Below are 18847 nucleotides of genomic sequence, written 5' to 3' on the forward strand. Positions count from 1 at the left end.
CGATGCCATGGAAGCTGAATTCACTGAATCTGCCCTGATGTCTGACAATTACACACACAAACTAGGGCCAGCTCCTGAAGTCAATCAAGACCAATGCCCGGGCAACTCCTGAGAGATGTCCTATCAGACTGCTTGTTCCTGAAAACCGTACTCCAGTAATCTATCCATTCTCCGTCAAAATTTTCGTTGAACAATGCTTCCTGATGTTCAATCTATGAACAACCTATCGACCGGCCAATCTTTATAGACCGCCATTGGCAGCAAGGCATGCTAAACCGGAATCGACTAGCTGAATTTCATTGCAGAGCAAGCAACCAAGTAATCATCAAGAGATGCACTGAACTGAAAGCAGCAACAGCCATGGATTGGACATTTGGACTAGCACTGCAGATTCTAAATTCGTAATCACAAGCAAGCGGAGCAATTGTTGATAATCTCGAAAGAAACAGTACAATGGAGTTCAAGGGAACAAAACGCAGGAGACGCGGCCGGCGTCGCTGCCCACTCAGTCCGCAGCGGCGGGTGCGGCGGCCGCGGCCAGCTCGAGGACGGGGGCGGGGGCCGGCGCCTCCTCCGCGTCGACCGTGGCACTGGCGGCGACGAGCGTCCAGTCCGGCGGGAGCGGCGGCAGCGGCGGGTACTGCGTGGGGCGGCGCTTGATGTCCCACGGCTGCGTCTTCTTGGGCCGCGTCTTCATGTGGTGCTTGGTCGCCTTCTTCTGCGGCCGCGACGAGCACTCCACCGCCAGCGCCGCGCGCCCGCCGCCTGGGAGCGTGGGGAAGCCGAAGGACGGCCGGGCGTGCCTCGCCGGCGCCGGGGCCAGCGGCACGGCCGTGCCCACCAGGAGCGCGGTGACCGGCGACATGCTGGCTGCTTCTTGGGGGGGGGGGGGGGGGGGGGGGAGGGGAGTGTTACGTTTGGGATAAGACGAGAGAGGTGGCTTCGGATTGGGTTTGTTTTGTGTCGTGGGCTTCCTATGCTGAGCAAAATCTGGCCCGTTCGTCCCACGAGATTTGATCCAACCGTCCGTTCATCGAGTGAGTCTTTCTTCTCTCTCTCTTTTGAAAGAATTTTATTTCTGTTAAGAAAAGAGGCCTTGCTACTTTCGAAATTTTTAATCCGAGCTCTCGTGACTCCGTCACATCTTCTCATCGTACAGAACGTACGGTGCAAATCTCAAAATGAACAATTTAACCGAGTTGCCAAGTCACGCCCAGCTGCAAGAATACGAGGGAATTAGGTGTCAAACAATTCAGTTCCAGTATCAAAATACAGCGAAATGCAACTAGTCGACCACTGTTGCAATTACAGCTTCTGTTGACAATGCATCAGCACAATAATGATCACTAGTACTATGATCCAACATAATAACCCCTACGTATTTTGAGAAAATTTTTCTATTTGACATTGTGTTAAAAGTTGAGTTTCCTTAGTTGACGTATTTTCAAATTTTCTATTTAGCACGGAAAAATTTTCAAATTCCTTATTTGATACGTGATCTGCATTTGACACTTCTATCCATTTAGCCGTTCTCTTAGTTAACTCGCGCAAACGGTAGTACGTGGATTCTCCTCTATTTTCTTAGCTAAAACAGCTATCAGTCGCCTCCAAAACTTATGAAAGATTTTGAAGTACTTTAACATAATGCATTTTAAATTTTTGTTAAGAAACAAAATTTTGAAATAACTTCAAGATTCTTTGAGTAAATTGTGAAAATGGTAGCTTATTAGGGCCAAAAATATTCCTCATCAATTATTTCAAAAAAGTATACTTCATCAAGGCATTGCAATTGCAACCGCTCCAGGCTTTCCAGCCTTTTGCTAGATATTCTTATATTAATATTAATACACCAACAAAACAAGAATTTTTTAAAAAATAGTAGATGCTAGAGAGCATTAATGTTGCAGGCATAAGGAAAAAAAATGATGATGTCTTTTTTTTTTTGCAAAACCTCCCTCTATTTTATTACCTGAAAAATAAATGCAAGGTATAATTCTCGCACAAAAGAAAAAATAGATGAACAATGGAAGGGTACTCAAGCATCATGGTCTTAGAAGAATTGCAATCCTAGTCTTGTGATACGAGAACACTAGTGTAGAACAACAGATGGCATGAGTTCTAAAGCCCATGCATTTGTACTTGAGATTGGTCTGGATACTCGAATATTTATCCAGAGTATGAGAAGGTAAAGTGACGCTAGCAAGTCGCAAGATATCAAAAACACCAGAGCTGGATACGAAAGGACTTCAGTGATTTTGGGAAGGTACAGATCTCACATATTTGTTGGAATGTGTCATGTGTGAGAAGATATCAAACCCAACACCAAAGATATCGAATTACTAGCTCATATCTTTATTTGATTGTTTGAGAAGATACCAAACCCCAGTTGATCTAAAGACATGTCAACAGTACACTGTAAATAAAACAGATACAAGTAGAACTGGATCCACTCGTCCTCGCAACACACAGCAAGGAAAGGTCGAGTTGTCCCGGGCCTCTTCCTCATGGCGGCGCTACTAGTTAGGATGAGTACGGCGAGGAGGCTCGTGTACTTGACGGCTGCTCTGTTCTTGGTCCCGGCGATCATGTCCTGCACCTCGTCGTCCTGCCAAGCTGGAAACTGTATACATACATACATACATACCATTATCTACTTTGTATTTACTTTGTGTTGGCTTAACCCGACGAGAAATTACTGAACCAAGTTACCGTATTACTGAATCAGATTTAGTAGAACGGTGTCTGTAATCGCGTGCAGCAGTTATTACCGAAAATTTGTTTGGTTTGCACTGGGTTGACATTGGTTGCATGTGTGCAGGTATCGGCTCCGCCTGCGGCCGGCGCCCGCCGCAGCCGCCACCAACGGTCCGGATACGGCCGCTGGCCCTGCTTCAAGGCTCCACTAACAAGAAAATGTGGTAAAGCTTATTGCCAAGATGTTTGCGCAGCCCACGGCATTAAGAACTGCAACGACGCCTTCTGCTTAGATAATTATGTTCCACACAAGTGCTGCTGCCCAGATTGGCCGTAACTAAGCATTTTGAACAAGCGGGGCGTTTGATTTGACACTGGCGCCGGCGGTCAACTGCAAGAACTTGAAATCAAACAACTATGTTCCACTATCAAAATACAGTGAAACACAAGACACAAGATGATGTATTTACCAGTGTAACCAAATTTTGGTCATCTGAAATAATATGGTATCAGACAAATTCAGTTCCATTATCAAAATACAAGTATACAACTAGTAAACCACTATTGCAGTGGCAACTTCTGTTCACATACACAATAATGACAGAAGCAACAAGCAACCAAGAACAGTATTGCTAGTATTATGGCACCGAATAATTAGCCGCCAAATAGTGTAAATTATTTTTAAACAGGACTAATAAATTCCAAACTACTGATACATAACATCAGATAACCCTACTATTAGGCAATATGCTGCCAGATCAACTATTAGGCAATTGCTAAAGCAATCAAACAAAGAAGAATCGCTACAGCAAAACACCAAGGAACTATATCTACAATGACAGCAGAAAAGAGCTGCAAGTGAAGCCAAAGCATTCCAGTCCATCCACTTCAGCGCAGCAACTATACTGATTTGCACAGTCCTGTCGAACGCCTGAAAACTTCAGTAACCGTCCAAGACAGCCTTCGAGCTGAACAAGAAGGGTTCACGGTTGCTCAGTTTCTGAAGCAGGGCCTTCTGGTTTGATCTAACATTAGAGTATTGAACCATCTATACTGGTCAACAACTCAATGTTCCACCATCTCAACTAAGTTTTACACAGTACACGAGTGTAGAAGAGTTTGGTGCTGTTTGCAACTTCCTATTCAAGCACATCATCAGCATCACTCCTTAGGCAATTGATCATGAGGCTGCGAGACGAAAAATTTGGCATTCTCAGCAACCTCTGCTTCAAGCACAGCTTCAAGCACTAGGTCTGAGCCTGTTGGTCCACCTGCGAAGATTAAAAAAAAAAGTGAGATGGAATTGGGTATGTACTGATCTGAAGTTTTTGCAGTGTCTTAATAATTTCAATAAGATAATGTGATGCGATATAAAAATTAAAGGGCAACTAGGAAAGTCCCGGTGTATTTCTGCAGAACTTTAGTTATATATTCAACCTACTGAAGACTATCACTGATATAAATACTTCTGGTCACGATCTTACATACAATTTTGATAGACTAGATTTATTATACATTGGCACAAATATTAATAGAAACGCATATGAAAGATAACTGGAAAAGAAAAACAAGACATTCCACCGAGTAGGGTTAATGAAAATTTTAATGCACCAAGCTAGTTTAGCATTCATTGAAGAAACTAACACATACAGTGAGTAGCATTACCAAAAGGAAAAGATTAGAACATAGAAGTTATGAACAATATTTTCTACTATATATCCACTACAAGCACATGATAATCCTGTCCACCTCTCCACATCACAGCATTCCAGTATTTCTAGTAAAATCTGAACTCTTCAGAGTTAAGATTTAAGACATGCATGATTGGCTATATACCTGAGCGGTTTGGAAGTAATCCAGCACTTTCAGCTGATATTGGCAGTACATTTAGCAACCCATTGTTTTCCTTGAGTTGTTCTTGATAGTTCCCACTCAAGGAAGAGTCTGCCTTAAGTCTTGGGGCTTCAGATAGCCTTGCATACGTCATTGCTTGGCTGTGTAGATTTGTCAATCCTGTACCAGCCATTTTCATGTCCTACAGGAGCAAACAAGCGGTGAATTTCATAAAAAATAATCACACCTTGCATAGAAAATAAAATTATATAGTCACACCTTGGATTTCAGTGGCATATGGTCATCAGCCACATCAATTTTTCTAGCTTCAGTTGTGCTTGCTGAAATATTTGTGAAGATCCAATTAGTCAAGTACTGGCAAACAGTTCGGAAAAAAAATAACACTGATATTTAATTATAGAAAGACATTACAGTTACCAAAGTTTTTAGTGGAATCACGCATTCTACAGAAGCTTTCCATTTCTTCACGAATTATACTCCGAATTTCATGACGAAATTCTTCTGGCTGCATAGTCATTATAAATTATGTTGAGTACATTTTTTAACACAGAAGAAAACAGAAATATTGAGCAGAACGAATCAATGTTCTAAATACCATAGTGGAAGCATTGCATGAAAAATTTTCAGTATGTAGTGGCCATGGTATGCTAAGCTCTATTTACTGTAAAACATTAAGCAAACTCATAATTAAACCAAAACAATGCAATAATTTCTTCATGACGTGCATGTCCTAAGCCTTGGAGTAAGGACTCAAAATGGAACAGGGCTATAATACGCAAAAAATGGGATCATATCAACCTAAATTTGTACTGAAGCAGTGGTACAGACTATCCACGAGTAGACACAGCAGGCTGCTATCTCCTGTCTGCTAAAACAGTATAGCACACTATTTAGAAATGAGAACAATTAATGAACTTTTAGCAAGCTCAAACCGCTTTCAATCTATTCAAATCCAAACCAGACAACACAATTTACAGAACCATCATACCTCAGTTACAGAAACATCAGAGGCATCAGATTTCCCTGCTTCAGCCATGCCTGCTCCAATGAGTAAATACTTAGCCGATGCTTTTGAAGTTAAATAATGCACTAGGAAATAGAAACCACAGAAAATGCGACCTTATTACAAAGCAAGGTTATAATTACCAGTGTTCTGCTGTCTCATGTTGAAGTGGCCAGGAGTTAATCTAGACAGGTTCTGAACTTCATAACGAATTGAGTCCAGCTGGGTCATCGCATCTTTAAGCTCCTTATGAACCTGAATAAAAGAGAGATATTAATGATGCATAACGACAACTCCTATCACATGGGCTTTACACGTATATTGAACTTCACAAAGTATAAGCATGTAAAACATCCATAAACATCGCAGCTGTTGAAATTTTGATCACAATTACAAAGGAGTGAGCGTTTAACTAACAATATAGGTAACAGCAAGAGCATTATTTGTCAAAATGAATAGCAAAGCAACATGCAATTGGTTAGCCTCAGGTGTGTTAACAGCTAGTTGTGAGTTTCCTTTACCATCCAGAAATATTGAAATTTCTGTACAAATAAAATTATGTGAAAATGAGGATAGACAATTCAAGGTTCTGAATTTGGCAATGGCGTTTGCTCAGCTGCGCACCTAAATTTGGCCATACATCCTAACTGGCCCAATTATGCAACTCTAACTAGTGAAACTAAAGTAATAGATAGGGGCACCCATTCCTTGTATTGTTCTATACAGGTTTGTCACCCATCTTGTGGCACTGTGTGACTGCAGGCCCATGAGCATAATGCCTAATTCTATCAGGGTATGGCAAAGGTACTAACAAGCGATGATCAACCAAGTTGTTTCAAGAAACCAGAATGCTATTCTCATGAAGGGAGCCCATCCTGGATAACCTTCTAATCTTCTGTACACCCAGAACCTCATTACATCATTGAAAAAAAATGGAATCAACCGTTAAACAAGGTGGATATGAAAGAGCTTTCAACAATGTGGCGGAGTAAGTGATCCTTCCTTTCTCGGACAAAACACAAGTATTTCACCTAACGGTATCTTCCATTGCCACTTGCCAGTCACTCAGCAAACTTAAATAAATGGATACAAAGCATCAATTTCCCATTTCAGCTTAAAATTCAGTAGCGTCCCAGAGTGGCAAAGGAACACTTATCCCCCAAGGTCAGTTAACCTCGCTGAAATTCACCATCTCCTCAATACGAACTCACAGCCTACTCTTGAATGGGGGTGTAGTCAAAAGATACCTGGGTAGCTGCAGACTGCCCCAGGATCTCGTCCAGCTGCCGGCGCGCCACAATGAGCCGCCCGACCGCCCTCCCGGTCATCCTCCCAGCCGTCCTGGCAATCTTCACCATGTCGCTGGGCTCTGAACAAGAGCGAAGGAATCGGATCAGACCGGAAGATCAGTTCCCGAAACTTGCCAATCCGCCCCCAAAATGAACCATTTACTCAACGGTTAATCCTTCAGCGGCATTTGCCGCCGACTGGCCGGAGGCAGAATAAGCTGCGGTGGCGGAGGGCGGATCACTTACTCATCATGACGGAGCAGGCCCCGAGGATGACCAGCAGCTGGCCGGTCGAGAACCCCAGCATCTTCGAACGGACAGGCGGCCTCCGCGAGGGGGTGCAGGGAAGGAAGGGAGGAAGGGAGCCACGCGCTAAGCGGGCGGCGCGGCCGGGACGCGATGCGGCGGCGGCGGCCCTGCGAGGCGCGGCGTGTGAGAGGGGGAGGCGCAGGCGCCGCGGAGACGCGTGGAAGTGGGCCGGGCCTCGGTGAACCGCGCCGGAAATGGTTGGGCTGCGCGGAGGGAGAAGTGGACAGGTGGGCTTCGGCCCAGTGGCGTCGAGAGGGCCTTTTTCCGATGGCCTGATGGAAAGCTTCATTTACTAGAGGCCGAGGGCCTTTTATTACTTCAGTAAATGAAGCTTTTTCAGCATCCCAAAAGAAGAAGAAAAAAGGGTCCTCACATGAAAATGCAACGGCACAATAATCTCCCCAGTCTCCCTGATGGTACGGTACTTGGACTGTCGTGCATGGTCTGATGGTCATTGCACAAAAGATTCTAGAAAGACCTGCAGTTGGGTTGTTACAAGATCACTGTGCATGCATTCTCTGGATGCACAGGGCCCTCATTCTAACCGTCAACTAACTTTGACAGCTCACCTCGACGGCGGAGCTGACACGCCGAACTGCCAGAGACGACCATGCGGCATGCGCCGGCGGACGACCGTCTGATTGCGGAGGTTTTTCCGATCGGACGGTCCTTATTACATACGCCTCGTGCGCACGGCCCTTGTCTGCTTGTAAGTTGTAACATCGATTTCCTTGTCGCAGGCTGACCGATACACTAGACTTGGAACTTGGAAGCATGACTACGTGCTATTCCACTCGATCTCCTACCCAACGACTTCGAAGACATCCCTACCGTCCTATTCCATCTCCGGTGACATCAAGCCTTTGCGCTTGGGTTAGGACGAGAGTGGTTCGGAATCGGGACTACGAATCCGTAGTCTCGGTTCCTACGTCCAGAACTAAAGAGGTTACGAACCGGACTACATTATCTTTTTTGAACTAGTATTTCCTTTGCGCTCGAGGCAGAAGAAAGATGGAGGAAGAAGAAATAAGGCGACATTGTATGAGAGATGAGGTAAAATAGCATGGTATACTATAAACCATCCTTTCTACGTCTTGTAAGGCCGGTCACAATAGAGGGTTTTATAAGAGTTTCATGAGCATTAAATTATATGTTATATCAGCAAATTTGCTGATAAAGCAGAATCATTACAAGAAGAGAGAGAGTTTTATAAGATGAGAGATAAATTCCATCCCCGTAACATTCCTCCAGTTCGATTATTAAGTTCTCAATTTTGATAATTATACCATAAAATTATGTACTAAGACTAACCTAAGTTGGTAGCTAAGTCGACAAAATCTACGTTGGACAGTCAAATGACCGCCTATGTAAGTATGTTCATAAACATATATAGGAACAAACAAAGGTCGTCATAACCGAAAGATTCTAGAAGTTGTTGGTTGTTACTAGGACCTAGTTGTTGCAAGATCACTGTGTGCAGTCTTAAATGCAGCGCGGCACGGCGGAGCTGACACGCCGGAGCCTCGATCGAGAAAAGAGACGCCACGTCCCGGGACGACCGTCTGATCTCCGAGGTTTTCCTCCATCGGACGGTCCTCACACCACGCGCGCACGGTCCTTGTCTGCTTGCTTGCAACATCAGGCTGACTGATACACTAGACTTGGAAGCCATGACTCGACTGTGTGCTGAAGACTAAAGACCATGGAGCCCAGTCTTCACGGCGGCAGGTCCAGACCCCGGCTATAAAATGAGCTAGTCCAGGCCCATGTCTGCAGTACACTTTCCAACACAAAGCACCGTATCCATCGGCGATCCCTTTCTTCCTCCCTGACGGCGGCGCACCATCCTTGGCCATGGAGCGTGCGTCAGTGGCCGCCGGCGCCATGGCCTCCCTGGCGGCGAAGCTCAACTCCATCATCATGCCCAGGTACGAGCTGATGGCCGGCGCGAGGGCAGACGCCCTCTTCCTTCGCGCCGAGCTCGGGAGCATGCACGCCTTCCTCGAGCGGCTCTCCGCGGCGCCCGACCCGGACGCGCAGGCCAGGGCCTGGGTCAGGGAGGTGAGGGAGCTGGCCTACGACGTCGAGGACGCCGTGGACGAGTTCATGCACCGCGTCGATGCCGCCCATGGCGTCGCCGCTCCTCCTAACAACCATGGGTCGGGTACCCTCCAAGGGTTCGTGAGCCGCGTGGCGCGGCTCGCGAGCGCGGCGTGGACGCGCCTCCGCCTCGCCAACGAGCTCAAGGGCCTCAAGGCTCGCGCTGCCGAGGTGAGTGAGCGGCGGTCGAGGTACAAGTACGGCGAGGACATCTATGTTCTGTCAGGGGACCATACGGTCGCCGATCCCCGGATCAACGCCCTCTACGCCGATACGCCGGATTTGGTCGGCGTCGGCGGCCCCATGGTGGACATCGTGGAGTGGGTGATGGGTGGAGCCACGGCCACCCTCAAGGTGCTCTCGATCGTCGGGCCCGGCGGTCTCGGCAAGACGACCCTCGCCATGGAGGTGTTCCGGAGGGTTGGGGGGCAGTTCGGCTGCCGTGCGTTCGCGCCGGTGTCGCAGAAGCTGGACATGAAGAAGCTCTTGAAGGACTTGCTCTCGCAGGTGGCGCAAGGTGGGGCTGACTGTGTGGACTCATGGGAGGAAGGCCAACTCATCCGCAAGCTGAGGGAATGCTTGATTAATAGAAGGTAAGCATGTCAAGTCTTTTTTTTATTAATAACTCGTGTCTACCTACGCTGTTCTTATCAGTTTAAGCTCTGATGCAAGCTAGATATGGTGTCAGAGAATATAAGACCTGGCTGTGCAGTTTGAAAAAAAAATAGATGTAGCTCATTTCAAGTTCTCGTCAAAGTCTCATGACACCTTGATGTAGCATGACTTTTTAGAGCATCAAGAATACTATGTAGCTTAGAACCTAAACGAGCTGGACTAATGCAAATCTGGTTCTTGTGAACTAAACATTTGGACATATCAACATGACCTTTTGTAATAATTCTAAAATCGAAAAAATTGAGAACAATGATAAAATCCTAAGATTTATCTATTATTCTAGAGAAGATCAGAGAACCCTTGTATAGCCAATATTCCTTGTAAACTTGAATTATGAGAAAATCTAGCAAGGCACCATATCTCGTTCTTTTTTAATATTCAAACAAATATGTCTTACTAATTAAGTTAATTTTTTTGATAGCATTATAACTTCTAGTTTTATTATATCATACATATTTATTTGGAACTTCAGGTACTCTATCTTAATATTATTGTTTTTCCAAATATGAATTATATTTGGAAAAATATATATTACATTTGTTAATACTAAAATACAATGAAGGATAGCTCCGGCAATAGCTCTTCGCTCTTGCAACTTTTCTGTGACTGTTCCTCGAAGTCACAAAAATAACTATTTAAAACCTTGGCAAGTACAGTTGTACCTTTAGCCATATATATTAGGATTGTAGAACAACTGCAATTGTATTTTCATAGCTTACAATATGGGCTATTCATCTATTGAAACTTACTTAACAATGGACTATTAGGATAGGAATGTTAGCAACGGACTGTTAATCACGGCACATTATTTTTGACAAGATCACCAAAGAATGTAGACAGTTATACATAGGAATGCTTTTCCACTCAGATTGATACTATTAATATACTGAGCATTAATCCCCTAGGTAATTTGAAAGATTCAAGCTCAATTTCTAAGTGACAATAAATATATTGAACAAAGAAACAACCCGAATTGGATTGGTTACTGTCTGCTGGTTATTCACTGCTCTAAAGAAGTTAGCTCCATCATCTGTTATCTAAATCTTGCTCAATGTTTCAAATAGGTACCTCATTATAATAGATGATGTTTGGACCAAATCAGCATGGGAAAAAGTGAGATGTGCTATACCTCTGAATAACCACAACAGCAGGCTCCTACTAACAACACGAATTGAGTCGGTAGCAAAGTCATGTTGCTCTGACCCTGATGATCGTATATACAGAATTGAACCACTTAGTGAATCTGATTCAAAGGTCCTATTTTTCAAGAGAATATTTGGTGACAAGGAAGGTTGCCCTCCCCAATTAAAGGAAGTTTCTAATCAGATCCTGAAGAAATGTTGTGGCTCGCCATTAGCAATAATCAGCATTTCTAGTTTGTTAGCTAGCAAGCCTGTCATGTTGAAGGAACAGTGGGAGAAATTGCTGATCTCTATTGGTTCTGCTTTAGAAAAGAATCCTGATCTAGAAGGCATGAAGCAAATACTTTCCCTCAGCTACTATGACCTTCCCTACCACCTGAAAATATGTTTGCTGTACCTCAGTCTATATCCTGAGGACTTCAAGATTGACAGGGATAGTCTGATTCAGCAATGGATTGCAGAAGGATTTGTTGGTGTAGAAAGATGTCTAAGTTTGGAGGATGTTGCAGAAGGCTACTTCAATGAACTCATCAATAGAAGCATGGTCCAACCAATGGATATAAAAAGTGATGGTAGGGCCCATGCTTGCCGGGTTCATGATGTTATGCTTGAGCTTATAGTATCAAAGGCAATTGAAGATAATTTTGTCACTTTGATTGGTGGTCATCCAGTTCCAACCTCATTTGTACAAGGCAATGTTCGCCGAGTATCTATCCAGTGTGATTCAGAGATTCCCAAAATACAAGGGGGAATGAACTTATATCATGTTAGAACACTAACCTCATTTGTTCAGGCTACCCTTTTACCTCCTTTATCCGAGTTTAGAGTCCTGCGAGTATTAAATCTTGAGGGATGCCAGGGATTCAGTGAAAATAGTCTGAAAGAGATCAGCAATTTGTTTCAGTTGAAATATTTGAGCCTTCGGAGGACATGGATTTCAAACCTCCCACCGGAAATAGGAGACCTGCAAACTTTGGAAACATTAGACATAAGAGATACAAATATAGAAGAGTTACCTGGAACAATAACTGGGCTTGACCAAGTGAAGTATATACTCAGTGGTGGCTACGCATGGGGAAAACTAAAGGTACCAGATGGTATTGGGAGCATGACATCCCTAAGAGCCATATCAGGTCTCGACATTTGTCGCAGTTCAGCAAGTGCAGTACAAGAACTTGGTAATCTGAAAAGTTTGATGGAACTTGCAATCAATTGGACAGATTTTACTTCTGGAAATGTGAAGCACCAAGAGGCTATGATGACAACTCTAGGAAAACTGGGCACAAGCAACCTTCAATCCTTTGCAATCTGCAGTCGAAACTTAAGTTCCCTTGAATTCCTGGATTCTTGGTCACCACCACCCAATCGCCTTCAGAAGTTCCGACTGTCAGCATATTACTTCCTCCCAAGAGTACCAAGGTGGATGGCACCACTCTGCAACCTCATTGATTTAAACATTAACATTGCAGAACTAACAGATGAAGAGATACTAATACTCAGAGAGTTGCCTTCTTTACTTTATCTCGACTTATGGTTGAAGTCACCCCAGAAAGATGATACGATTGTTATTCATGGAGTAGGATTCCCATACTTGAAAGAGCTCCTCTTCAGTTGTGAAGGAACTTGCTTGATGTTTGAACCAGCAGCTTTGCCAAAGCTGGAGAGGCTATACACAACAGTCCATGTAATCAGAGCAAAAGCATACAGTCAGCAATTTGGCATCGAGCACCTTAAATCTCTCAAGCAAATCAACATCCAAGTTTTATGTTATGGCGCAAGTGCATATGATATCAAGCATGTTGAACATGCAATTTCTACTACTGTGAGGTATCATCCTAACCATCCTAGGATGAATATCGAAAAACGTGGTGTGGACTTGAACTTAGAGGAGAGAAACAAGAGAGAACATTCTGAAAACAAGAATATGGAAAAACATGCTAGTAAAGAGGATATCAATCATACAAACAAGAAGAGAAGGAAACTACGGATTGAAGAACATCATTCGTCAAGTGCATGATGATTTCTCAGCAACTGTAAATTTGAATGCAAAAAGACACAACTAAGGCAGGCTGATATATTTACACTAGGACTTTGTTTTATTAAATGTGTGGCTAGTTATAGTATGCAATTAGCATAATTCTGATGGATAACAACTGGAAGAATAACAAAGAACAAGTCACTCATTTATGAATGACATCGATTACCAAACAAATAAGCACACATCTGTCTTCTTTACAGAAATGAGCAGCAACGGGTGCAGATTACAAATGGCATGAACACAATCATGCCACCCAGATATTGGAACCTACATGCGACAGCCGAAAACTATTGAGCTATGTACAAAGACATTGACCACACCTTTCACAATTAACTTTTGATAGCAAAATCATTAATCACTACCAATTTTCTTTAACAATCTTTGCTTTCTCGAATATGAACTTCCCTTCCTTGTATCTCTGCGACTCCTCGTAAGCTCTTTCGTATTTCCAACCCAGTACTTCACGGCAATCATGGCAGTAGATATCAGCAACCGTGTGAAGCCCTGTCATGAGTTGCCTATCCTCCTTAGGCCCCACAGCTATGTTCATGGCATGAGAAAACAGAAATGCACGGCCATTCCTTCCCTATAACAGTCAGAAGAGCAAGGGAGAGACAGTATCATCCTCCAAACACAGACCAAAAATCCAAGCTATATCAAACTACAACTTGTTCTGCATCTAAATGAATTGCAGCTGTTTTCTCTACAATCAACTAGACTCATGTCAACACCCATTCAGGTATGTAAGCTTTGCTAACAGATCACCATAACTGAAACTTGGACAAAACTTGGATTTACATATTGCCTTCCTTGCTGCTAGAAATGGGAGAAACTTGGATTAACTGAAATCCTGTAACACAAATCTCTGCACTTATAACTCTGCAGGGAGACGAATTTGGGTGTCCCTAGGAATGTAGCAACTAAAGAATTAAAGAAACTCTGTTCAAACTGTGATTTTGGGTGCTCCTAGGATTAATGCAGCAAATAGACAGGATTTTAGGTTGCTGCTGAGCTTCTTCAGTTCTGTTGCAGCCAAACCACTAGTGTTCTCATCAAAAGACAAATTAAGGGAACGCTTCACTCATTGACTGATGACAACTACTACTATAGGATGCCACAAACAATCAGCCCAGCGCTACTGTTACTGAAGAAATAGGCCCCCGTGTTAGGAAGAAATCTGAAATCCCCAAGAACACCCCTCTTCATTCACCTGAAAGGCCTTGGAGATGATGTCATCGTGGAGGCAGACGTGGTTCCGGCAATGGCAGCAGCTGTACACCCGCGGCCCCACCAGCTCCGCCATCGCCGCCCCTCCCCTTCCCCGCAACCAATCTACAAATTCACAATTCAAGAACCGATGGTACATCACGAATCATGAGCGACAGAAATGTGCCATTTTCTCCCCAAAACAGGAGAGGAAGGCCAACGAAAAACCGTGAATAAACAAAGGACAGACCCGGGATTCGGCTTTCCGGAACGTACCTGCGACTGAATCGATGAGCGGGAAGCAGGGGACAGGCAGAGAAAGGTACGGATCAACCAATCTAGCTGGCAAGGCAGGCAGGAAGGAGGAACAGCACGCAAACCACGGTGAGAGGGGCCACGAAGAGGGGGGGCAGAAAGAGACGGCGAGCAAGAGCAAAACCAGCATGAAATCAGGCGGCGCCGACGACTGGAATATAAACGGCGGGATTTATAACCAGATGGATGGAACAGAGGTAAATTTGACTCTTGTGCCAAGAATCTATGGGGAAAAATTTGTCCCGAGGCTGGCGCAATCAGGACAAGGATATCCTTGCCAGGACAGCAGAGGAGGAACAGTGATGACTGCTGAGCGTGGTGGGATGGATGGAGTCCGAGTCGGAAAGGGGAGCGGTGCTGAAGAAGTTTGGATTAGAATAGAATTGGTGCGGATAAATTAGGGAGTGCTTAGTCATTACGCCTGTCTAATTTAATCAGTTGCTGGATTAGGGAGCATCCGGAAGGAAGATAGAGGGAATCGAGCAATGGATTAGACTAGGTCGTTTTTTAATTACTTAATACAACTTAGACGCTCACCACGCACATAGTGACGAGACATCAACACTAACATACATCCACGCCGATATAAATATTTATTATTGATCCTATTACTCATGCTCAACTTAATCATTAGGTGAGTTTATTTTAAGTTCATGTCCATCATATTTAGACCATGGAGACGCGTGCACTTTTATTTTGCTTAGGAACCAAGGAGACGACCGAAATGGAAACGGATTCGCGCAGGCTGGATTCGAATTGCAGAACGGCACAAACTCGTGACGGTCACTACGGTCGCATACGGACTCGGATTGGGACGTTCAAGTACTTCATGAAAAGTTTATGAAGTCTTCTTTCAAACGGATCCTACATCATATCCATATCTGTTCGGAGTCGGCCGCAATCATCGAATTAATACAGAGTTTTTTCTGCCCACGGTGCTACGTCACCCTATTTTAGCCCAATGGACTGTGTATCAAATTGAGTCCATTACAGGCGCGTCCTAAGCTTGGAGTACGAACTGTCACCCCTGTGGCCGTCCTCCGCATCCTTATACCTCTTAACCACCGCCAAGAATACTTGAGTTTTATTTTGTTAAAAGTTTAGCCATTGCTACTTGCTTGTAGACGCGTGTGTCGGCTAGACCATCCGTTCTACTCGATCCAGAATCCCACCTTTGTGATTTCAGATTGGTTTTTATCTCCATATTTGCAATTGAGTTTCTTGTTCTACTTGTTCTTACTTGTTCTTCGATTGCTCGCAGGACGAGTGCCTTAGTGGCCAAGTGTTGCGCTCCACAAGATCACGGCAGACATTGGAGGTGGTATATCGGTTGCTAAGGTGCAGCATCCTTGGAAGGGTGTAGTCGAACCGCGAATATCGTCTCCATCCACCAATCAAGTTATCCATCCCCTCTCACCGAAAGATCGGGAACAAACCTAGCGGGTTCACATTACGCACACTCACCCCTATAAACACACGTACGCAAACCTTACCTCTATGAGCATCTCTGAAGACTGAGCCGGCAAATCCTCGAGATTGACGAAGTCACCACAGGCACCTCGCTGTCGACAGGAATGTCGCCTACCACCTAAAGCGCCATTAAATTCTACAAAATTCGCTCCCACAAAGAATCAAATCTAGGACTTGAGGTGCTACCGAGACTCTTATAACCACTAGGCTAAATTGTTTAGACTAAGTTGTTTTGACCTTATAAAAAGACATTTAAATAGGGTTACTCCAATCCTTACCGTGAAAGGGAACCATATGCAGTCATCATCGTGACACCGAGTCCTTAGCACATTGACGCCGGAGCTGATAGACAAACATTTGAGTCACTCGGCGTCACTCCGACTAGTCGGCTTCATCAATAAACCGTCGTGGCTCCATCAACGACCGCTACGGCTTCATTGACAATCATCCACGAATCAAGCTAAGTCACTTATATCTTTTTCGACTTGTTCTTCAAAGAATCGGCTACTACTTTGGGTACGCCTCTCGACGGGAATTACCCTCGGGAGCTACACCATGATTGACTACTTTAGGGTTAGCTAACTAACAACCCACACACTTGGTACATCGAGTTCGTAGGACGTTGCCCACGCGCTTGGTACACTGAGTTATGTCGGGCTCATAGCGGCTACACCCTACAGGCATATGCTCTGCAACATGCGCTCTCGCCGACTACTTTATGCCCAGAGCATACTGACTACTTATTTATACATTCATTGTCTTCTCTTAATGGTCGCTAATTTACCCGGGTAGCACACGCTTTAATCCGTGAAACCTCGACTCTTCTGTACGTCTATATTCCTACGCGTGCATGCGGCCATGCTCCCTGCGCCATGGGCTACGGCTATCAGGGATCAGGTGCTTAAACGTAATAGGCTAACTACTTGGGAGATTAAATGGCCTAAATAAAAGCTTGATGCAACAAGTTTATTTTTTTACACCGAATAAATTTCGGTATCTCTGTATTATACTACATAATGTCTGCATTATTTTTTCATATCAAGCTTCGACATCAACTCGTCAGACCGCTCAGTGCACCTTCTAGGCTCGAGGGCTGGGTGGATTACTACTCAGCGTATCTCCAACAACTCGCTAGCTCCTCAGCTCGGGGGCTGGGTGCCAATAACTACTCGATGTGGCTCCTACGACTCACCTGGCTCATAAGCTCGGGATCGGACGCCGCAAAATTACTTGGAAAAAGACTTACGTGAAGACTCCCCTCTATTACCACGGGGTTAAATAACTAACGATAACAGATGGGATCTCAAGTTAAGATTTGTTTTGAGCGGTAATTTTGGATTACTTTGGGAAAGATTTTTGCTTAACCATTTTCTCAGGGATGCTAGCCCGAAAAAAGAGATGTTCGAATTTCTGAACCAATTTACCCACTTTAACCATCAATTCAAACTCTTAATTTTTTACACAATGCATGCCATGACTCTTTGGATCCTTTTTTCCAAATCTTGAGATTTGGATTCGAGGCTCGGGGGCGGTAGGACACGTGTTATCGACGGCTTATTTTTCAAATTTTTGAAAGATAAGAGCAGAAGATTCAAGACTATTTTGACCCTCAGCCTGATTCTTCGATTCAACCTAAGACTCGGAAGGGCTACTTCATATGGAGTGCGAGTTCCATCGCACCCCGTATAAAAGAAGACTTGAAAAACTACTCGGGGCTCGAGCACTTCACAGCCTCGATACAGCCAAGAAAGTTCTCAAAAGACACATTCAAGACCGAAGTTCGGAAGAACTTGAATATGCCTCCAAAAGTACTCGAAAGCCTGCAGTACTCAGCTACGAAAAGCTCGAGGGCTTGTCATGAATAGATCTCAGGGTACCCTCAAGGAAGTTACTTGCAAGGAAGGAAGAATTAGACTCCTACCAGAATTCCTCTATAAATCCTACTAGAACTCTAACCTATAATTCTACTAGGACTCCTACATTGTGTACTGCAGCCCTCGAGCCTTGAATCCAAATCCCAAGATTTGGAAAAAAGATCCAAAGAGTCGTGGCATGCATTGTGTAAAAAAATTAAGAGTTTGAATTGATGGTTAAAATGGGTAAATTGGTTCAGAAATTCAAAAATCTCTTTTTTGGGGATAGCATCCATGAAAAAAATGGTTAAGCAAATAACTTTCCCAAAGTAACCTGAAATTACCGTTCAAAATAAATCTTAACTTGAGATCCCATCTGTTACCGCTGGTTATTTAACCCCGCGGTAACAGAGGGAAGTCTTCAGGTAAGTCTTTTCCCGAGTAGTTTTGCGGCGTCCAGCCCCCCGAGCTTATGAGACAGGTGAGTTGTAGGAGCCACATCGAGTAGTTATCGGTGCCCAGCCCCCGAGCTGAGGAGCTAGTGAGCTGCTGGAGATGAGCCGAGTAGTAATCCGCCCAGCCCCTGAGCCTAGGAGCCGCACTAAGCGGTCCGGCGAGCTGCTGTCGAAGTTTGATCTGAAAAAAGATAATGCAGACATTATGTAGTATAATGCGGAGATGCCGAAATTTATTCAGTGTAAAAAATAAATTTATTGCGTCAAGCTCTTGTTTAGGCTATTTAATCTCCCGAGTTAGTTAGCCTATTACGTTTAAGCACCTGATCCTTGATAGCCGTAGCCCATAGCGTAGGGAGCATGATCGCATACACACGTAGGAACATAGGCGTACAAAAGAATCGAGGTTTCACGGATTTAAGCATGTGCTACCCGGGTAGATTA

The 18847-nt window shown here is 44.3% G+C and overlaps 5 protein-coding genes across 6 annotated transcripts; 2 read left to right on the forward strand and 3 right to left on the reverse strand.

Moving 5' to 3' along the window:
* Positions 1-338: 338 nt before the first annotated feature.
* On the reverse strand, positions 339-903 carry LOC112902899 (50S ribosomal protein 6, chloroplastic). Its single transcript, XM_025972091.1, has one exon. It carries the CDS (start codon positions 863-865, stop codon positions 506-508), a length of 360 nt encoding a protein of 119 aa, XP_025827876.1. The 5' UTR covers positions 866-903; the 3' UTR covers positions 339-505.
* A 2290-nt stretch (positions 904-3193) lies between these two features.
* LOC112901994 lies at positions 3194-7308 on the reverse strand. 2 transcript variants are annotated; one of them, XM_025970883.1, is made up of 8 exons: positions 7087-7308; positions 6799-6920; positions 5695-5806; positions 5537-5586; positions 4960-5053; positions 4807-4868; positions 4531-4729; positions 3194-3965 (listed from the first exon to the last, which is right to left on the reverse strand). In XM_025970883.1, exons 1-8 carry the CDS (start codon positions 7145-7147, stop codon positions 3856-3858), a joined length of 810 nt encoding a protein of 269 aa, XP_025826668.1. In that variant the 5' UTR covers positions 7148-7308; the 3' UTR covers positions 3194-3855. The 2 variants fall into 2 exon arrangements, with proteins under 2 accessions (XP_025826668.1, XP_025826669.1); XM_025970884.1 differs by having other exon boundaries at positions 4966-5053; positions 7087-7307.
* A 1583-nt stretch (positions 7309-8891) lies between these two features.
* Positions 8892-9846, forward strand: LOC112903791 (probable disease resistance protein At1g59620). Its single transcript, XM_025972997.1, has one exon. The coding sequence runs from the start codon at positions 9004-9006 to the stop codon at positions 9844-9846; it is 843 nt and encodes a 280-aa protein (XP_025828782.1). The 5' UTR covers positions 8892-9003.
* Positions 9847-9851: 5 nt separating this feature from the next.
* On the forward strand, positions 9852-13083 carry LOC112903792 (disease resistance protein RPM1-like). Its single transcript, XM_025972998.1, has one exon. The coding sequence runs from the start codon at positions 11323-11325 to the stop codon at positions 13081-13083; it is 1761 nt and encodes a 586-aa protein (XP_025828783.1). The 5' UTR covers positions 9852-11322.
* Positions 13084-13228: 145 nt separating this feature from the next.
* Positions 13229-15001, reverse strand: LOC112903397 (protein yippee-like At4g27745). The gene is made up of 3 exons (XM_025972651.1): positions 14587-15001; positions 14315-14436; positions 13229-13690 (listed from the first exon to the last, which is right to left on the reverse strand). The coding sequence occupies exons 1-3, from the start codon at positions 14753-14755 to the stop codon at positions 13463-13465; spliced, it is 519 nt and encodes a 172-aa protein (XP_025828436.1). The 5' UTR covers positions 14756-15001; the 3' UTR covers positions 13229-13462.
* Positions 15002-18847: the final 3846 nt, after the last annotated feature.

This window comes from Panicum hallii, chromosome 8 (genome assembly GCF_002211085.1).
Source record: "Panicum hallii strain FIL2 chromosome 8, PHallii_v3.1, whole genome shotgun sequence".
Lineage (NCBI taxonomy): Eukaryota > Viridiplantae > Streptophyta > Magnoliopsida > Poales > Poaceae > Panicum > Panicum hallii.